The sequence below is a fragment of the Lissotriton helveticus genome, chromosome 5_1, assembly GCF_964261635.1.
Source record: "Lissotriton helveticus chromosome 5_1, aLisHel1.1, whole genome shotgun sequence".
Lineage (NCBI taxonomy): Eukaryota > Metazoa > Chordata > Amphibia > Caudata > Salamandridae > Lissotriton > Lissotriton helveticus.
In genome coordinates this window covers 445004010-445025121 of record NC_136065.1, presented here as the reverse complement: position 1 = coordinate 445025121, position 21112 = coordinate 445004010, and the positions used below count along the sequence as shown (strand labels likewise).

General features: G+C 44.8%; 1 protein-coding gene across 1 annotated transcript in view; it reads right to left on the bottom strand.

Annotated features, from left to right (window-relative positions):
• The window catches only part of CABCOCO1 (ciliary associated calcium binding coiled-coil 1), a 297442-nt gene that overhangs the window by 28324 nt on the left and 248006 nt on the right, over nt 1-21112 (bottom strand). The window contains exon 6 of the mRNA XM_078642685.1: nt 17047-17178. Coding sequence (XP_078498811.1) covers nt 17047-17178 — 132 coding nt within the window. The remainder of the gene's footprint in view (nt 1-17046; nt 17179-21112) is intronic.

Sequence of the window (21112 nt, the reverse complement as noted above, 5' to 3'; positions counted from 1 at the left end):
GGTTGCAGCCTCAGCACTCACTCTGCAAATCCGACGGGATGCCCAACAAGGGTATATGAGTCCACGATCTCGAAGACAAGGGCTACAAACTCTCCTTTTGTGTGCACAGCTGTAGTTGTCTTCCCAGATCCAGTTGGCTACATACCATGTCCAGTTGGGGACCAACACTGAAGCCAACTCCTGCTGTGTACGGCCTAAGGGCACACACAACGGGGTTCTCTGGCCTTGGCAGGATGAACACAAGCAACTTTCTGTACCCTTATTGGACCTGCTGCTCGGCTAGAGGACCTTGAACCAGGCCAATGACCAGGTGTGATGTCCAACAAGGGTAAACTAGCCCATAAACCCAAAGACAGGGTCTGTGAAAAACACAAATATAAATCCTTTTGGAGAAACAAAACAGGCCTGGTCATAGAACAAGTCCTAGGGCCAACCCTTGCATGGCAAAGTTGAAGACTAGGCACAGTGGGGCCGATTCACAGAACTAACTTATGACAAAATCCTAAACTTACTACTTTTGGTATTCACAGAAGGCATTTCGTAGTCTTAAGTTAGGATTTTGTCTTAAGTTAGGATTTTGTCCTAAGTTAGGATTTTGTACTAAAATAGGATTTTGTCTTAAGTTAGGATTTTCTCTTAAGTTAGGATTTTGTCTTAAGTTAGGATTGTGTCCTAAATTAGGATTTTGTCTTCAGTTAGGATTTTGTCTTAAGTTAAATTTAAATTTAAAGTTGGGGTGACTGTATGACATTGTTCTGCATTCTGTCCATCAATTGTTCTCTTTGCATTAAGTTAAATTTAAGATAAACTTAAGTAAAACGTAAGTTTAACTTAAGACAAAATCCTAATTTAGGACAAAATCCTAACTTAAAACAAAATCCTAACTTAAAACAAAATCCTAACTTAAGACAAATGGGAACACCTACCCTGCATACATTATACCTAGGCTGTCCGGTTTTAGGTTTAAACCTAGAATAACTGATAAAACCCCACCCTTTTTTTGTTATCTAGGCGTCACCTTTGACGAAAAAGGAACTTGGGGTGCCCAACTGAAACTAAAGGAGAATGGAGTTAGTAGATCCACTGCAGCACTCATGCATTTCTCCAAAAGGCTTGGTTCAAGACCTATGGAGGCCATGACTCGCATCTATAGATCCAAATGCGTGGCAATTGCATCCTACGGGGCAGATATTTGGGGTTATGTTTCAGCCCCAGGCATTCAAGCTGTAGAAAATAAATTTATACGTACCTTGCTGTCACTCCCGAAATCATCTCCCACATATTCAATCCATAATGAAATAGGCTTGGGATACGTTACTGATCTCTTAAAAATGTCTCCACTGTTATGTTGGATTAAAACTTGGACAAATGAGGAGATCACATTGAATCACTGCATTCTCAAAGACTGTATGGCCCTGGATAAAGCAGCCAGCATACCCTGGCTGGCGTATGTTAGAGCGGCATGCGCGAGGCTAGGGCGCCCGGACATGTACTCTTTACCACAGAGCCTCAAGAAAGAGGATGTAAGGTGGGTCAAGCAGCATTTTCGAAATATGTTGGAGACAGAGAGGTAAGCGGTTGAGCTCTGCAAGCCAATGGTAAGGTCATTATACCAACTCTCGTCGTCCATGGCTATGGAACCTTATCTAAAATACGTAAACAAACCATACCACCGCTTTTTATTAATAAGGTTCAGGTTCAACCAGATACATCTTGTGCTTGGCTCATATACAAAGTGGGGTACTCCAGAAAATACCCCACCCTGTTCCTGTGACTGCTTTTCCACGCAGGATACTCTTCATCTAGTTATGCTTTGCGAACATTACCTGGTGGCCCGCAAAAAATTCCTTTTCCCAATTCTGAAAGACCTAAACTTTGTCCAGGTACGGCCGGCCCTCCTATACCTACAGATGTTGAACTCGGTGCAGGTTACATATAGTGTAGCTTGTTTTTTGGTAGCAGCCGTCAGACAAAACAAAACTAAACGCCCGCCGATAAATAACCTCCAAACCTGACACTTTCTGCAAAATATGCCCGGGGGGAATGTGCAAAACATACTGGAAAGTGTATTCCCTATATCTACCTTCTTGAATTCGTTCTTATTTAATAATTTCTTTCTCTTTTAAGTACTTTTTCATGGATTTACTCAGGATTGGCAATCACGTCTAAAAACTTGTTTGATTGTATTTTATTGTTTATGAACTATGTACTACTTTTATGGTTTTAATTAACCGAATAAAGTTATTTGACTGACTGACTGACTGACTGATAAAACCCCACAGAAAGAGAAATAGCCCTCACCAGTGAAAACATATAAACACTGAAAAAGCACCTGCACAACCACAAACTAAATGCCATTCAAAGAAAGGAAAAAGAGAGTGAAGAAGTCTTTTGTTTTTTTTCTGAAGGGGACAATACTATGTAACTTTGTTATAAAAGCTACCAGTAGGAAAGTATGGGCTAACATTATTCTACTTGGGTTTTTTTGCTTAGGGATGCCACTAAAATAATTTTTTCTTCTTCCTTTTGTTTTTTTTCAGTTTTGTGGTCTTTGGTCTAAAGATGCAGTGTTTAGAAGCATGTTTTAGGTCTTGTTTAATTATTTTATAAACTGTAGAGAATCAGGAAATATCAAAGTCATATTCACTATTTTGGCTGTGTTTGATTCTTTCACTGATAGGTAAAATGGCTAGTTTCATAAGAATCTTTCCTAATATGTGACATCACATTTACACACAGAGAATGGGAAAAACCCAACACGTCAGCCCCCAATTTCTAGTGAGTCAGTATTGATAGTAGGCAAATTGCCAACATCTCAGGCTTTAAACATTCAATGCAAGGTATAGTGACAAGCATATGTGAAAACAGCGCTACTACCATGTATCTGGGATGGTGGCTAAAACATGACACCAGACTTTTTGAAAACTTGGAACGCAGTGTCACTTGGAATGCTCTGCAAAAAAGGTTCTTTCCAAGTTCAACAAAGATTGGAGTGATATTGTTTGTATTTCCAGTGATTTAGCTATGTATATGAAAAAGTTGTGTGATGACCTGTCAAAATTGATACATCAGCTGACGTGCTTCACTGTAAGACAGCCATGCCACTTGTTAGATGGTATGCTGAAAGCATCTTTATAATCTTCAGAGTTAATGAGGAATGCTTTTGACTTTTTAGTCTGTTCTGCAGCACTGTTTTCTTATGCTTGGGAACTAAAACACAAATATTTCTCATTTCGTGCTTTGTGTGGCATCAAAGTAAGAGTTATCCCAACTGTGTCCCTTAGCTGATGGTTCTCAGGCCAAGAGGCTATGAATGCTATATTCTCCATGTGGCAACCGTTTACAGACTTTTTGCTGAGTGATGATGCCAAAGTCAAGAAATGTGAGGATCTTAGGTCACATATTGATAGTGATGTGAAAAATGTACACTCTACTGCATTCTTACATTTTGACAGAAAAACATAACTGCTTTAGTGGAAATAATAAAAAACTAGAGTCTGAAAACACCCTTGTCTGCCAAGTGTTCAGCATAATTGGTGTAGATGTGAGACAGCTTCTTGAGAGTATGCTGGGCGACACCTTTAGTGACTTTGGCACTGCAACATGTTCCATGTTAGAGTGCTTGCCACTTGGTGAGCAAAGCAATCGTGAAGAGCAATTCACGAACATTTATTTTCCAATGTATAAAAAATGGCTTGCAATGATGCATAGAAATGTCACCACCAATGGCATTTAAAGTCAATGAAACCTCACTGAGGTACTCTATTCTAGATCCCTTCCGTAAAGGGACATTCATCCATAGTTTCAAAAGTGCTGCTTCATTTTTGACCGCTTCAATAACTCTCAGGGCATTAGCACCCAGATCAGCGCAAATGTTACAGAACCTGCCCTGAGAATCGCAATCTTCAAGTGAACCAGTATTGGTATGGAAAGCAATGTCAGTGGCCAGAGTTAGCAAATTGTGTACTCGGTGGTTTGGCATTGCCCATCTCAACTGCTAATGTTGTGAAGGCCTTTTCACAGAAGTTTACATGGAAAGGAAAGAGCGAGTCCACATGACCAAAGAATCACTGAAGAAGTATTGTATGATGTACTACAATATGTTTAATTTGCAAAAATCTATTTGGACCTCATATACATCATACTTACACTGTCTGTATACCATGCGCAATCAGTGCACAAAGCCAGCAATAACAAAAGCAAAACATTCCATTAACACCGGAAAAATGCTGTTTCTGTAGTTTATAATGGAGCGAAAATGTGCAACCACTGACAACCACGGTTTTTTAAAGGTATTGAAATCACTTGAAAACACTGAGAAAAAAAACCACCAGAATTTACCAAAAATAGAAACTGAAAACAGGAAAGCCTAATTATACCTGACACAGGGCTTTACAAGGTGACGCATCTGCCTAGATATAGCACTGCATTAATATGGCGTTATGTGGCGCATTGTCTACGCCGTGCTGCATCTCAAAAAGTGACGCAACAACAGTGTAAAAGTGTTGCAAGGCCTTCATGAATAAGGCCATATGTATGGGAAGCAAATTTGTTTGGAGGGTGGATCACACGCCATTAGTTTATGTCTTGTTCCCTGAGGGAGGTTGGAATTTGACAGTATGTATTGCTAGACTCACCTTGAGACTACAGGAGTATAGTTTCAGAACAGATTGTGCCCCAGTGAAGAAAAACGTGGCAGCTGATATTTTGTCACAGTTGGTATGCCAGCAGGATGATATATGTGTCACAGGAGAATGTGAAATGATTGCTACTATTAAGGATATAGTGACAAAGGAGTTTGAAGCTATTTCGGAAAAACTCTGGATGGAGAGTTAAGGGACAGACGAAGTATGGCAAGCTACAAAAACATGGGTTTTGGAGGGGTGGCTCAAGAGGAGAGAAGTCAAACCAGAGTGGCTAAGGTAGCGGAGGAATTGGAAGTTTAGGGTGATTTATTGTTTAAAGGCGGGACATGTGATTCCCCCAGAAGGGGTACAGGACAGCTGGGTCATAAGGGACATCTTGGTATGTCTGCCTTGAAACGACTGGTGTTGTATTTACTTTTGGTGGCCTGGAATGAGGTGTGCTCTTGCTGTGAACATTTTTTGAAAGTCAGTACAACTCCATTAAAAAGTGTTGAATGGCCGGAGTTGCCATGGCAAATAGTAGCATTTGACATATCTGGCGTATTCAATTCTCTTCCCATGGACACTCGATTTGCTTTAGTCTTAAAAGACTATCATTCTAAATGACCAGAGGTGTAGTCTGTGTCAAAGGGAAGGCTGCTCATCTATTTTGATTACACACAATGGAGTTCAACTCACATCTATAGAAATGGAATCATTTCTCATGCATTAGAACATCAAACATGTGACCCCTGCATTATATAAATAGTATGAAAACATTCAAGTGTGTGTTAAAAGGATATGTGGTCAGGGACATGTTAATGATCTTGGGGGTCATGAGCGAAACGTATTTTGGGGGCCTATGTTCGGAACAGCTTTGAATTTATGATCCACTTTTAGCTTTCATGCCCTCTTTGACTAGTTCACCGACAGTGCACAGGCACACTTGTCCAAATTCTAAATGTTTTTATCTCTAATATTAAGGGATAGTGATGCGTGTTTTCAATATTGTAACACAGCAGCAGCTCACTAATATTACAACAAATAGTCTCTGTAACCCCCTCCCATTTCTCATAATTGAGGTCCTGTTTTATTTTAAAAGAATTTTTTTTATGGATGTCGCATTAAACATAAACACAATATTTCTCTGCAAAATGTATGTAATAGCATCTCAGAAAGAAAGAGTGGAAGAGATTTTGCGCACCTCTTATTGTCTAACTTCTCTGTTTCAAACGATTAGCGTGCTACGCTTTCTTTGAGCCTGCCTGGCTTGGGATAAATATGACTAAAGTGGCCAAGTTATTGAAGTCAACTTGGACTAAAACGTGCACTGCTGGTGACCTCTAGTCACGAAATTCTACAACCCAGTCAAGTTAGTTTTCTTACATTATTTTCTTTTTATTAGCATTATTTCTGTTCATTATAATGCATAACAGTTTCTTTGGGAATAGTAAATCAATCATTTTCCCACCATCAATTTATATCAAAGTACACTTTGTTACAACATAAGGTAAAGAACACAAATAATAATATTTTAAATAATGTTAACATCATTCAATTCTGACGCCCAATGCATTTCGGGACTGATGTCCCTTCATCACGGGCAAACCTTTGGGGAACAAATATATAACTAAATCAAACATATTCATGTGCTGAATATCCATGTGCAAAATGTGGTTCCAAGATACTTTCAAGAAAGTTTGGGGCAACTATTGAACAACTTGTTCTTATTTCGCCATCAGCTGCTGCGAGTGCCTTTCCCGCCTTCTGCCTCGCTGCCCCGGCTCCGCCGCGTGACCACGCCCCCTGACTTCGAGCGGCGTGGTCTCCGCTCGCTTCCTTCCCTCTGTGTCTGTGCCTGTTAATATTGTGCTTGTTTTGTAATATTTGCTGTTATTCTGTGATTTTCTCCCCCATTGTTGCCTGGTTGCCTGTTCCTTCAGCTGCCCCCGTCTCATCCCTCCCTGCTCCCCGCTTCCCGCCTCCACCGCTTACCCCGCCCCTTTCTTCATTCTGTACCCTCCCCGCTCCCGCCTCCCAGCTGCTCCGCCCCCCCCGCGCACTTGGCCATATATGGCGACCGTGCGACGCAGGTGAGTGTGACCTAATTCTAGGAACCCCCGCGCCGCACGGCCACCAGCTGCTGCGAGTGCCTTTCCCGCCTTCTGCCTCGCTGCCCCGGCTCCGCCGCGTGACCACGCCCCCTGACTTCGAGCGGCGTGGTCTCCGCTCGCTTCCTTCCCTCTGTTTCTGTGCCTGTTAATATTGTGCTTGTTTTGTAATATTTGCTGTTATTCTGTGATTTTCTCCCCTATTGTTGCCTGGTTGCCTGTTCCTTCAGCCGCCCCCGTCTCATCCCTCCCCACTCCCCGCTTCCCGCCTCCACCGCTTACCCCACCCCTTTCTTCATTCTGTACCCTCCCCGCTCCCGCCTCCCAGCTGCTCCGCCCCCCCGCGCACTTCGCCATATATGGCGACCGTGCGAACGCGCAGCGTTGACGCGCAGCGGGCGCGCCGATTGTGCGCCGAAGGCGCGCCAAAGGTAAGCCCGTCTGCGCCCGTCCGCGCCTGGACCGCGCCCAGTGCCAGGAACCCTGTCCCCCACCGACGAAGGCCGACCCGACGAACCTACAACGCCGCCGAACTCTTCGCACTCAACACCAGCGGCATCCCGGGATGCCACCGAGCCACCCCGAAGCACACCCACGGACCCTTCAGCTGCCGCGCCTGCAAGTTCTCCTGCGTCCGGACCTGCCCTGCACCAGCACCCGCCAGGCCGAACACCAGCAGCAACCACCTCAAGTGCATCCTGCTCAACACCCGCTCCGTCCACAGACACGCCATCGAACTCTGGAACCTCCTCGACACCACAGCCCCTGACATCGCCTTCCTCACGGAGACCTGGATGAACGCCTCCTCAGCGCCCGACATCGCCATCGCCATCCCAGAAGGCTACAAGATCATCCGGAGGGACCGCACCGCCAACCAGACGGGAGGAGGCATCGCCATCATCCACAGGGACACCATCCGAATCACGACCAACACCGACGACACCCTAACCACCGCCGAACACCTGCACTTCCAGATCCACACCGACCCGAAGACCACCCTCAGAGGCACCCTGATCTACCGACCCCCGGGACCACGCACACGATTCAGCGAGGACATCGCCGACTTCATCAGCCCGCATGCCCTCCCCTCCGCCGACTACATCCTCCTCGGGGACCTCAACTTCCACCTGGAGAACAACAGCGACCGCAACACCATCACCCTGCTCGACAACCTTGCCAACCTCGGACTCAAGCAGCTGGTGTCCACCCCCACCCACCTCGCCGGACACACACTCGACGCCGTCTTCTCATCCAGCAAAGACATCGCCTTCAGCCACGCAACAGGACTCCACTGGACGGACCACAGCTGCGTCCACTTCAACTTCAAAAGAACGACGATCCACCACCACCAGCAACAGGTTGCCCGAAGAAGCTGGAACAAGATCACAGCCGACCAGCTCACCGCCTCCCTGAGCCAGCACCCTCCGGCTGGCTCAACGAACCCCAGCCAGGCCGCCGACAACCTCACGAAGTGGATCAGCAACTGCGCGGACGAACTCGCCCCTCTGAGGACCCCGCCCAGCAGACCCGGCAGCAGAAAAACCCCATGGTTCACCGACGAACTCAAGAGCTCCATGAAGAACTGCCGAGCCCTCGAGAAAGTATGGAGAAGGGAACCAACAATGAACAACATGTCCACCCTCAAGCTCGCCACCCGGAAACACCACCAACTGATCCGCGCCACCAAGAAAACTGCATACAAGGACCGTCTGGACAACAACGCACACAACTGCAAGGAACTCTTCAACATCGTGAAAGAGCTCTCCAACCCCAACGCCGGAAACAACGACATCACCCCATCGCAAGACCTCTGCAACTCCCTCGCCTCCTACTTCCACAACAAGATCGCGGACATACACAACAGCTTCAGCATCCAACCGATGCACGTCACAACCGCAGCAACGCCACCCACCACCACCCTCCGCGCCTGGACCCCGATCAACACCGAAGACACCATCTGCACGATGAACTCCATCCACTCCGGATCTCCAACCGACCCCTGCCCTCACCACGTCTTCAACAAGGCCGACGTCGTCATCGCACCCCACCTGCGGGACTTTATCAACACCTCCTTCAACACCGCCACCTTCCCGGAGAGCTGGAAGCACGCCGAACTCAGCGCTCTACTCAAGAAACCTACAGCGGACCCCACCGAACTCAAGAATTACCGTCCCATCTCGCTCCTCCCGTTCCCGGCCAAAGTCATCGAAAAGACCGTCAACAAACAGCTGGCCGCCTTCCTCGAGACGAATGGATCCCTCGACCCCTCACAGTCTGGCTTCCGAGCCAACCACAGCACGGAGACCGCCCTCATCGCCGCCACCGATGACATCCGAACCCTGATGGACAACGGAGAAACAGCGGCCCTCATCCTCCTGGACCTCTCCGCGGCATTCGACACTGTCTGCCACCGCACCCTAGTACAGCGCCTTGGCAACATCGGAATCCAGGAGAAGGCACTGGAATGGATCACCTCCTTCCTCGACGGAAGAACACAGAGAGTCCGCCTACCACCGTACAAGTCAGAGGCCACCGAAGTCATCTGCGGCGTCCCTCAAGGATCCTCGTTGAGTCCCACCCTCTTCAACGTCTACATGAGCCCCCTCGCGGCCATCGCACGCCAACATAACCTCAACATAATCTCCTACGCCGACGACACCCAACTGATCCTCTCCCTGACCAACGACCCCGCCGCCGCCAGAGCCAACCTGCACGAAGGGATGAAGGACGTAGCCGAGTGGATGACGACCAGCCGCCTGAAACTGAACTCAGACAAGACGGAGGTCCTCATCCTGGGCTCCTCGCCCTCCGCCTGGGACGACTCCTGGTGGCCCCCCGCCCTGGGCACCGCACCCAAACCGACGGACCACGCACGCAACCTGGGCTTCATCCTGGACTCCTCCCTCTCCATGACCAGACAAGTCAACGCCGTCTCCTCGTCATGCTTCAACATCCTGCGCATGCTACGGAAGATCTTCTGGTGGATCCCCACCGAGACCAGGAAGACTGTCACCCAGGCCCTCGTCACCAGCCGACTGGACTACGGCAACGCCCTCTACGCCGGAACCACTGCCAAGCTCCAGAAGAGACTCCAGCGGATCCAGAACGCCTCAGCCAGACTCATCCTCGACATCCCACGAAACAGCCACATCTCCGGGCACCTGAGAGACCTGCACTGGCTCCCCGTCAACAAAAGAATCACCTTCCGCCTCCTCACCCACGCACACAAAGCCCTACACGACCAAGGACCGAGCTACCTCAACAACCGAATCAACTTCTACACCCCCAAGCGACACCTCAGATCAACCAGCCACGCCCTCGCCGCCGTCCCCCGCATCCGAAGAGCGACAACAGGAGGAAGGTCCTTCTCCTACCTGGCCGCCAAGACCTGGAACTCCCTCCCGACCGACCTACGCCTGACCCAGAACCACCTATCCTTCAGGAAGAAGCTTAAGACCTGGCTGTTCGAGCAGTAAAGGCACCCCCCCTCCTAGCGCCTTGAGACCCTACGGGTGAGTAGTGCGCTCTATAAATGTATTGATTGATTGATTGATTGATTGATGTCCATGTGAATGCCTGATTCAAAACGCATGATTCAAAGGAAGATAGCCTTTCAATAGTTAAAAACGAAATTGGCAGTATTTCACTAACAGGACGTGTTACCCACACCAGTACATACCTTTCAAATACACTGCATCCTGTACCTTGGGCCTTCCATAGGGGTGTCTTAGGTGTAAGAAAGGAGAAGGGTAAGGCCTGGCAAGTGGCCGCCCAGACAAAGGGAAGGGTGATAAAGATGCCAGGTAGCCGACATGTAACCTGTTAGTTGGGGCAGAGTTTGCAAATGGGGTTCGATGTTCTGAGTGGTGCACTTAGTTTATAGGGACCATGGGCCTGGGAAATGCTTGACTGCTGGCTCCGATAAGGAAGGCCAGGGTTCACGCTGCTCCAAACTCTTGGTGTGTGGGCTGCAACGCTTTGTACTGATTCTGCGGAGCAGATGCATGGGTAAGTTGCAGTGGGTGGTGGGCACAACTTCAGGGTATTGCTGAGAGATTTCTGGGTTCCCTCTCTGTGGAATCTGGTATCTCTGCCCTGGGACCAGAAACTCAGTGTTGCTTTGAGTTGCTTGTGTGAAGAGACTGTGATTGGGATTTACTTGGTTAAGCTTCAGGGTTCTGTTGATATCGGTGATGTCTCAGACTTCAGCTGTCCAACGGGCCAATGGGGTTGGAGATGTAAATGCACAATTTATGTGTCATTTAGAGAAATATTGTCTATGGTGGTCTCTCAAACTTCCCTTTGCATTTGTCTTTAATCCCTTTCCACTTACGATGCTTGTGTGGGGCGACTTTTTAAAACCAATTCCAGTTATCGATTTTAAAGGTTTAATGAGATTTGAATTATATAGTTCATGATAGTTGTCTTTGAAAAGTAGGCTGTACCAATGTGGTGTGTGATTTTCACTTCCAGATGCACTGTACAACAAACATGTTTGGAAACGTTGCTTTGGAAATGACCCCCAAACAAAGAAGTGTGGGGTTGAGCTCCCAATTTAGTTTTGATCAGAACTTCACAACGTTTAGAGGAAATCTTCACAACTTCACACAGACCTTTCCATAAATCTCCATTTGGAGTTCTTTCTGAAGCCCATGCACTTTTTTTAATTTTTCTATAGCAATGCATACTTTAGCCAAATCACAGTCTGTTTTTGGCCCTGAATAAATATTGGAGTACCAGTTGAAAAGATTATTGATTCATATTGTTTATACTTGCTTAGTTACCTATGTTTAGGAGTAAAATCATCAACAAGATCTCTTTACACATTTTCAGATTTCAGCACTCTACTTTCTCTCCATTTCAAGGGTGTAGTGGCAACGATCTCAACGCTTGTTGGGATGGATGAATACGATGTCAATGAATGTCATGATATGTGCAGGTCAGACAATGGCAATATCACTATATGCAATGTGAACGTAATGCCACAGCCTGTGCCCACATAACCTCGACAATGCCCGTCAATGCAATGTCAATTTATACCGTAACTTGTGCCCATACAGCAGCGCAGGCATCATCAATATTGATACCAATGTATGTCATAATCCAAGCTTATACCAGAATATTATTGCTGCCACTAAGAACAATGTCAATATACATTCAGACCAAAGCAAACATACTTTTGACTACATCAGTAGGAGCAATATCAATGTGCAAGATGACTGTATGCACAATGTTAGTGATGTCGAATGAAAATTATACCAGTGTCTGCCATATTATTCTTAGGAGTTCCAATGAACTCACATCATTGCTGTTAGATTCACCCAAGATGACCTCCCCATCAACCCTGAGTCAGAGATACGTGGTCAAGCAGGTACTGCGACCCATGCCCACGCTTATTGATTAATAAGTCACAGGAGGCACAGGACCCCATCAGCTGTTGGTCCCCAATGAAGGTTGTCTAACCATGCCATGGGGAAAGACAATTTGACTAGGGGGCAGGACGGCCCCCAGTACCGCATACCACAAAGGCTTACCACAGATCAAAAGGACCCCACTCTCCAATGTCTTTCAGGCCTAATCCAAATGCAGGCCCGCCTATAGTTTCAAAACTGGTTGAATGCTCCAGTAATGGAAGCCAGACCTCCTAGGCATTTGGGGAAGGTGGATGAAAGAACCCAAGAGCTCCACGGGCCTCACATCAATCCAGCACTGAGTCAGTAAATAAATCCACCAGCGAGAAGCTATATAAGTTTGCTTATTCACCATGCAATAAGACCCCAACTGCACCCTGGACTCCCCTCTGGGGGCAGAGCATTGGGTTCTGTCCTCCTCTCTGCCAAAACGCTTCCAAAACCTACTGAGTTTAACCCATTGGATCACACCTCGCAGGAAGCAATAGATACGTAACATCCAGTGTCCAGGGAAGAGGGGAGCAGTGGGAGGTAGAAGATCTCCTCAGATAACCTTCTCAGCCCGCGTCTGGGGTAGGGAGGAGGGCAAGTCAACCATGCCTAGCTGGTTAAAATGGCACTCAACGGGCCCCAGGAAGCAGCACCCATAGATTTAGATGGCCCGATTCCAGCCATGGCCGCATTCAAGCCACAGGGTCCATAGAACTGCGTCCCAGAGATGTTTCCTCAAAGCCTTGAAAAAAGAGCCCAGCTCATGGGCCCCATTGCGCCAGAAAGTCCCACCAAGTTCATTTACGCCACCTCCTTCAGGCCGGACACCTAAAGTCCCAACAGGACCTTTGACTCTTGCAGAGGAAACACTGCAAGCAAACATAGCCCCAGACATGTTTCCCACTGCAGGTCCCCAACAAAGGGTCAACACATGACCTTCCAACCATCTCCAGTATCCTTTTAGAAGTGGAAATGCCCCAGAACAGGGACCAACCCACCAGGACCCACACAAAAGAGCCCAAAGGTTCTCAACCCTTCCAGAAGAAGGGCAGAACCCAGAAATTCAGCCAAACTAGAGAAACCTCATTCTGTGACACGTGCAAAGACCTAAGGGGCACCAACGTGCCAACGGAAACTTAAAACCTAAAAAGCAAACATCCGCTTCTCTTCACAATCGCACGCAGCCTAGATAGGTCAAAAGGACACCTCAGCAACCACCTAGAACATTGCGCTCTGAATAGATTAGCCTGCAGAGAAAATATTGTCCCCGCTGTAGCAAGGAGAGGGGGGGACCCACAATGAGAATCGCATTAAAATTAGTTTTAAAATCCCCAGTCATCCCCAAAGTTTTAACGCTCACGGAAATTAGTTTAAAAAACCTCACCAATACCATCAAAAAGTCTATCACCTCCATCCAATCCCGAAAATGTGCTCCCCAGTAAATCCATTTGGCCCGAGTAAAACCATACAGCGGGATCGTTTCACAGTTGAAACAGGAATGTTCCAATAAATTGCCTAACAAATGTATTTTTCCAAGTTAACCTACGACCCACAGCTCTTACCCTACATGTCAGTGCTCGAACTGTAAGTGTGCCAACATTGCCGCAGCCTGCCGTTCCTCTAAAAAGGACTCACAAAAGAATTTCTGAAGACCAGTCGCTCAAGCACTTCAGAATTTAATTCACTTTGTACCTTCGTTTTTAAGAGACACTCTTTTTGCACCGCACCAAGACAGAAAACACCCCTAGGTGCCCATACAACAGCCACCCGACACTTGACCACAGACAACGATCAACAAAGACATTCCTTCATTCTACAAATTTGCCCTAAGTTACATTCCCTTATATTTTTGTACATGCTCTCCTTAGCCGGGATGCTTTTAAGCGACTTTGCAGCCAAAAAAGTTCATGATTTTGTAAGCTTTACTTCTGCATTCTTGCGACACATGTGCAAAGACCTCTCTCACCTCATAAACACCTACACTGAATCAAATGGTAGTATTCCTCACGCACTACACAGTGCACTCCTACACAACACCTGGTACCAACACATGCCTGAGATAGGCACACAAACTATGAATACATCACCCGATATGAAACCAACCCCACTGTACTATATCTCTTCACTGAGCTGATTGACATCCAATCTGAGCAAGACAGGATGCACAGAAAGGGCAGCATAGGGGAGGGCACTGTTGGGCCCTGGGACATTGTAGAGAAAATGTTCTTGGAGGTAGCACGACCATCCTACCAATGCACAAATACTTCCACTCCTGCCTCCATCTGCGGTCTCAGGGCAGCCCTTAACATCTCTGGGGCAACCCTCTTTAACGATCAATGGACCCCGGACATGGATATCCAGTGCATGGTCGCTCATCTTAATCACGCAGGAAAATGAGTCCCATGGGAGGGGTCCAATGCCAGCATAACCAACCTGTGCCAGAAAATCTCCAAAAGCAAGATCAATAGGTACACCTGGTTGGAGGGTAAGGGGCAACCCCTCATTGTACAGTAACTTAAATTGTACTCTTTATGTTTCAGAGGCAAAAGAACCATACAGTTGGGCATTGGGACATGATATTGTATGTACAAGACCTGCAATGGGACACCTCCACGCTTATGGATATCTATTGGCAATGCGGTGACTTTGCCTATACCTACCTCATCCCTGGATGGCAGGGTCTCTGCGCCCTCGTGACCATACACTCCCAACCCTGGTCATCCCTGGAGAAGATCTCTCTTTTAGTTGTCTCAACATCCGTTACAGAAGAAACCAAGTCTTTTACATCAGGCTCAAAGGAGAACTGCTGATTATTTTGGCTGGGCTTAGTACAAGGACATTCCAGAAGAATTCAGACTGTTCACAGAAGCTCAAGTAAAGGCCGGAGGGTTAATACCCTTCTTCACCATGCAAACAAAAGCCAACGCCCGCTGGTTACAAATAACCAGATAGGAGCTGATGCAAATGATCAATAATAGTGAGTCCAGCCTAAATGCTATCAAGGAAGAACTGTGAGCCATCCACCTTATGGTTATGCAACATCGGTACATATTGGACTTGATGACCGCAATGGAGAGTGGGGTGCACGCCAAGATTGGTGCTTCCTGTTCTACTTTTACCCCCTGAAACAATATGAACAATGAGACTCTAGTCCGTGCCATCCAAAAGCTGTTTAATCTATAAGCCGATACGAAGATGGAGGGAGGTGCCCTGGAGCAGGACTGGTTGCACAGTATCTTTTCGTGGACCCCCTTGTGTGTGTCCAAGCTACTGGCATTTGTGATGCCTATTCTCCCTGCTGTACTTCTCTTATGTGGTTTCCTACCTGTAGGGGATTCTTGAAGTAAAAAAGTAGTCCTCAAATTGGGTGGGATGCGCTTAGTAACGGAAAAAGCAACTGACACACACACACTTTTAAATAACATAACTGCCATGACATACAAGGAGGATAGAGTAGTTGAGGACTCAACTAGAGGGGGGAATATTGGAATGGGTAAATACAATTTCAATGCCGGCCCAACAATGGCAATATCTGTAAATGCAATGTGAACGAATGTCACATCCTGTGCTCACAAAACTTCGACAATGCCCGCCAATGTAAAGTCAACGTATACCGTAACATTTGCCCGCACAGTGCCCCGGCATCAGCAATAATGACACCAATGTATAACATATTCCATGCTTGTATGATATTATTATTGTTGCCAATAAGAGCAATGTCAGTGTACGTTCAGACCAAAGCAAACATACCTTTGACAACACAAGTAAGAACAATGTCAATGTGCAAGATAACAACTGTATGCACACTGTTTGTAATGTCAATAAAAATTACACTAGTGGCTGCCATATTATTCTTAGGAGTCCCAATGAAATCACCTCGTTGCTGTTGGATTCGCCCAAGGTCACCTCCCCATCAACCCAGAGTCAGAGATAAGTGGGCAGGCAGGTCCTGCGACCCATGCTCATGCTTATTAAGTAATCAGTCACCGGTGCGATCCCCATAAATTACAAGCAAACCCGCACCTAGAGAAAACCCTGATACAGATAGATAGTTGCACCACTAATAATTCAGAGGGCATCCAATTACCAACCCAATAAACACTATTTGGCTAAAGGCTTACATTCTCCAGAAATACCACAAAACTAGATACCACATGTAGATCGGTACACTCAACCAATCAGAACACAACATGTGCACCACACGTAGAAATCATATGCCTCTCACACCAGACATCGGGATATAAACACACTGGCCCAGATTAGCTCTCCCCAAGGTCAAAAGCCATCTGTGTCCAGATACGCACATGTAATTGATTTATGACTTAGATGCTTTTAAAGAATGCAGAAAACATTTTATTGTACCTCTGAACTGTATAAATTGACAGCCAAAACTTTGAACATCGAGACGACATTTTTAGCAGACGCATTCTGTCCATGCTCTCCCATCCACAGCATTTAAATAAACCAACTTGTTTCTGTTTTGCCAAATGCCTCTTGTCTTTTCATTTATTTAAGATACATTCCTATCTGAGCAACACTTCCATTTGTCTGGTATTATCTAAGTAATATCTCTTTACACATTTACAGATTTAGGTACACTACTTTCTCTTCATATAAAGGGTGTAGTGGCAGCCATTCCAACCCTTCCCCTTCCACATTTGTAGGTTCTGAGCTAATTTTCCTGGCTTTATCCATTTTTCATGACAATTATTTTAGTACAGTAAATTAATACAGTGAATATACATACACTCAGTACCTTAAAAGGTACAGAAACCAAAATAAAAGTAAACACATTTTTTAATGTATTTATTCAAATGTAACTACTGCAAACAACGAGTGGTGTTGCCGTGCTTAATTAAGGTAGAAAGCAAACATATTCAAAATCAGAGTATCAAAATAAAATCATACCTCTCCTTCTGGACTTTCTATTGGTGATGGAGGTTCCGGTGCTATGAACATTGAATATATTTCATAAGATATACCTTCCTCTAATGGAGCTGGGAAAGCGGTGTCTGCTGCTTGGACAACTTCAATGACTTGCTGTATGAAAGAAACATATTGTGAATGTTATAAAGTAGTACTTTATGTTGTGTATATATGTATATATATATATATATATATATATATATATATATATATATATATATATATATATATATATATATATTAGTTAGGTTAAGATTTTACACACACACAACCATAGAAATTCAGCAGTTAAAGTTATCTCAAGTAACTCATGCCCTAAGGTAACTATAACTTGGCCCGCCGAATGCTCAGTTGTCTCATGAATAATGTTACTGTAAATGTGGCAGTGATATTATCAATGATGTCAAAAAGGTGTCATGAAAGATGTAATATTTGGGATAATTAGCAGGGCATGGCTAGGGAGCGCGTTATGGTTACCTTACAGCATGAGTTATGGTTACTTGAGATAACTATAGCTGCTGAATTTCTATTGTTTTGTGTCTGTAAAATCTGCACCTAACTATAATGTCCCTGTAGCCTGTGGCTTTTTTAGTATATGTCAATATGTTTTTTTATTTATTTGAAAAGTTTAATATAGCGCTGGCTAGACCCAGAGGTATCAGAGCACTTCACATGAGGATATTGGTAACAAAAAGAACAGTGTTACATGGTTAAATTAGTTTCTAGAGCATAACATAGCATATAGAAAGACACTTTTAAATAAGTACTGTTGGTAGAGCAAAAAGTAGAAATAGAAAAACAAATTCTGGGAAGCACAGATGGTAGACGGGGGAAAAGCAAGGGGGTAGAAATATGTAGCAAGTCTAGATAGTCCAGTCATGGTATAGAGAATTTCCGTGGGTACAAATAAAGATAGAGAAAGTAAGTCGAACAGACCAGAGGCTCAGAGAGGGTCAAAAAAGGGCAAATCGTCAATCTGGCGGAAAAGGGCGCTGACCTGTGGCAAGGATCCGCAAGATAGAGATCCGCAAACAAAGACCCCATAAACAAGATGGCGGGGATGCAAGTAGAACTAAAAAAACGAATAAAAAGCCAGCAATAAAAATCCTACCCCAAAAGCAGAGCTGAATGGGGATGGCGGCAGTCGGTTCATGAGGGAGGAAAAGGTAGAGGGTTGCAGGTCGCTCTCAGGGTCCTCCAAGTCTGGGGAAGTCAGCACGGGCATAAAGGCAACTGTCCCAGAAGAGGAAGGCAGAAGCTGAGCCAGGAGGGAAAGCAACTCGGGGGAAAAGGAAAGCGGGCTCAATGGAGCAATACAGCAGCGTTGTGAAGTGGTCTATTGCTGCTTTCACATCAATTTTACATTCCTGTGCAGCGGGACACCAGTAAACCGCGTCTCAGGTCAGGAAGAGTCAGGTGATGGCCGGAGGAGAGAGAGATCCTCCGCCATGTCCCCAGCAACCATCCGGGAAGAAAGAGGATGAAAGTTTTTTAAATTATATTTCCTAACTATAACTTCCTTGTAACCTTTATTTTTTTCAGTGAACATCTACGGTTTTTAATGCCATTTCCTAATTATAATGTCCCTGTAACATTTTTTTTTAGTGTCACTCTTTCTTTTAGGACACATTGTACTGCAATTTGACCCATGAGTTCAATTTACTAATATAAATTTTCACAAGTTTATAAATACATTTTATTCTTACATTCATTCTTGGTATATAGTTTAAAACAACATTTAAGGTAAGATAACTTATGTAGTCTTTCTATATGTGCAATGCAGCAAGCCTTTCTATGTTTTACATTAATTTTATGGATCTGCTGATCCGTTGTGTACAATCATATGCTATTGCAATTTCTTTAAGTGTATCACTGCCTGTGTTTGGGTGCGTGAGTGGCTGTGTGAGTGACTGTGAGTGGCTATATGGGTATGTGAGTGAGTGTGTGACTGCCCGTGTGTGTGTGAGAGTAGGTGTGTGAGTGGTTTTGTCAGTCTGTGAGTAGCTTTCTGAGTGACTGTATGGGTGTGTGAGTAGTTGTGTGGGTGTATAAATGGGTGTATGAGTGGGTGTGTGGGTGTATAAGTGGTTGTGTGGGGGGAGGGCTGTGTGGGTCTGTGGGTGGTTTTGTGGATCTGTAAGTGGGTGTGTGAGTGGCTGTATGGCTGTGTGAGTGGTTGTGTGGATGTGTGAGTGGTTGTGTGGGTGTGTAAGTAGTTGTTTGAGTGAGTGTATGAGTAGGTGTGTGGGCATGTGAGTGGGTTTATGTGATGTGTTTTTCTAAATTGGAATCTGGATCAGGTGGATCCAAGGAACCACCTACATTGACCCAGCCGAACATACATTCGAAAGGAGCAGAACTCGTTTTTTAAGATGTGACTGAAGGGAGATACATTATAAACATTTTGGAAATTAAATTTTAAAAAGTGAACAGAAGATTCACTGCAATGCACATAACTATGTTGCTTTGGACTGTAATACGATATAGACGAACAGATGTGAGGTTTGAGATTAAAATTAGCCAAAGGTAAGACTGTTTTGCCTTATCGAGGCTCTCTTGAAGGGTTATTTCCCACTTATGCCATTAAAACAAAACACTCCAAATTTAAAGATAAAACCATTACAACATTCCAAGATTTTTCAAAAGACAAACGAAACAACACAAACTAGCCATAAGAAGGTGGTCTGCAAAATGTAAATAAAAAGCAGTTTTATGATCCGAGGCTTTCTGAAGCTTTGCTTTACTAATGGAAATATAATATCTAAAAATGCGGAGGATACACAACAAACAATAATTGATAACGAAAATAGACAAGAAAATTATAGTAAAAGGGTGAAGCGTGTATTATAATTACGTTAAACCACTAAAACAATTTCTCTTAAAAAATATGTCAACATTTTTGAAAAAACAAAACACAGCAGCCCATCAGAAAACCCACTGTGGAACTATTTAATATGTTAAAAATGTCATCTTGGGAATCAAAGTGCGATAATTCATTAATATTAGATTTCCATAACAAATGCATTCTAAAAACTTGTGTTTACAAAATGCTTCTGCTCAAAGAACCATTTTAAATGAAATTACCCGTACTTTGGTGTTTAGTCGGTGCATAAATAGTTTTAGAAATTAAGAACAGCATCGTTTAGACATAGAGATAGTGACAATTGCAATCTAAGTGTACACTTGCTCGTAAAACTAACATTTCACCTTAAGTTATTGCATGTTGAAATGGTTTCAGCTTAGATCAGCTGTAATTTTTGAATTTCAGGAGCAATAAAGAGTACAATAATTCAAGAGTCCCCCTGCCGCAGCAGAATTACTCTGCATGGCGCTGCCTTTATGAATTGATTTGATTCGACCGCACATTCCAACGTTTATAAAATTTAGCCAACTGTTACCTGAAGCAGACAAAATGAGTTATATAAATCAATGGCCGAAAAAAAGAATCAAACCTTTAACTTGAAACATTTTTATTAGTGAAGTCCTGTACCTAAAGGGAAGGTTCATGTGCCATGCACACATTTTCTACGACAGACTTTCATTTAATCTTCTAAACTGTTAAATGTTGCCATAATATTTACATGCATAATTTAGCCACAAAGGTGTACATGCTTCAAACATTCATGGTAAAGTGCACACAAACTCACGCGCTCATCTACGGGATTTTGGCATAGGGCAGAAATGCACTGTATGTATGCAATGCAGTGCATTTCTGTCTTTTCTCCCTGCGCTGCCTCCATTTCAGCAGCCTAGTGTCAACATAGGCATCCTTGCACCATGGTGCCTTCATTGCATGCAGGATTGTTTTTGTGTAGGAAGGGGCACCTAAACAAAAAACAATCCTGAGAGTCGTTTTCCCCTTTTAGAAAGAGTAAAAAACGGGGATTCATAAGCACTGTTCCCTCTATCGTGCACGCGTGTGCTGGCGCGCACCTATATCTCCGGGAGCGCGCACCGTAAAATACAAAGCGCGCACAGGCAACTGAGGACCGTGGCCCCGCCGCTTTTAAAATGCGCGTGGAGCTAAAACGGTCAGATTGAGTGCCTT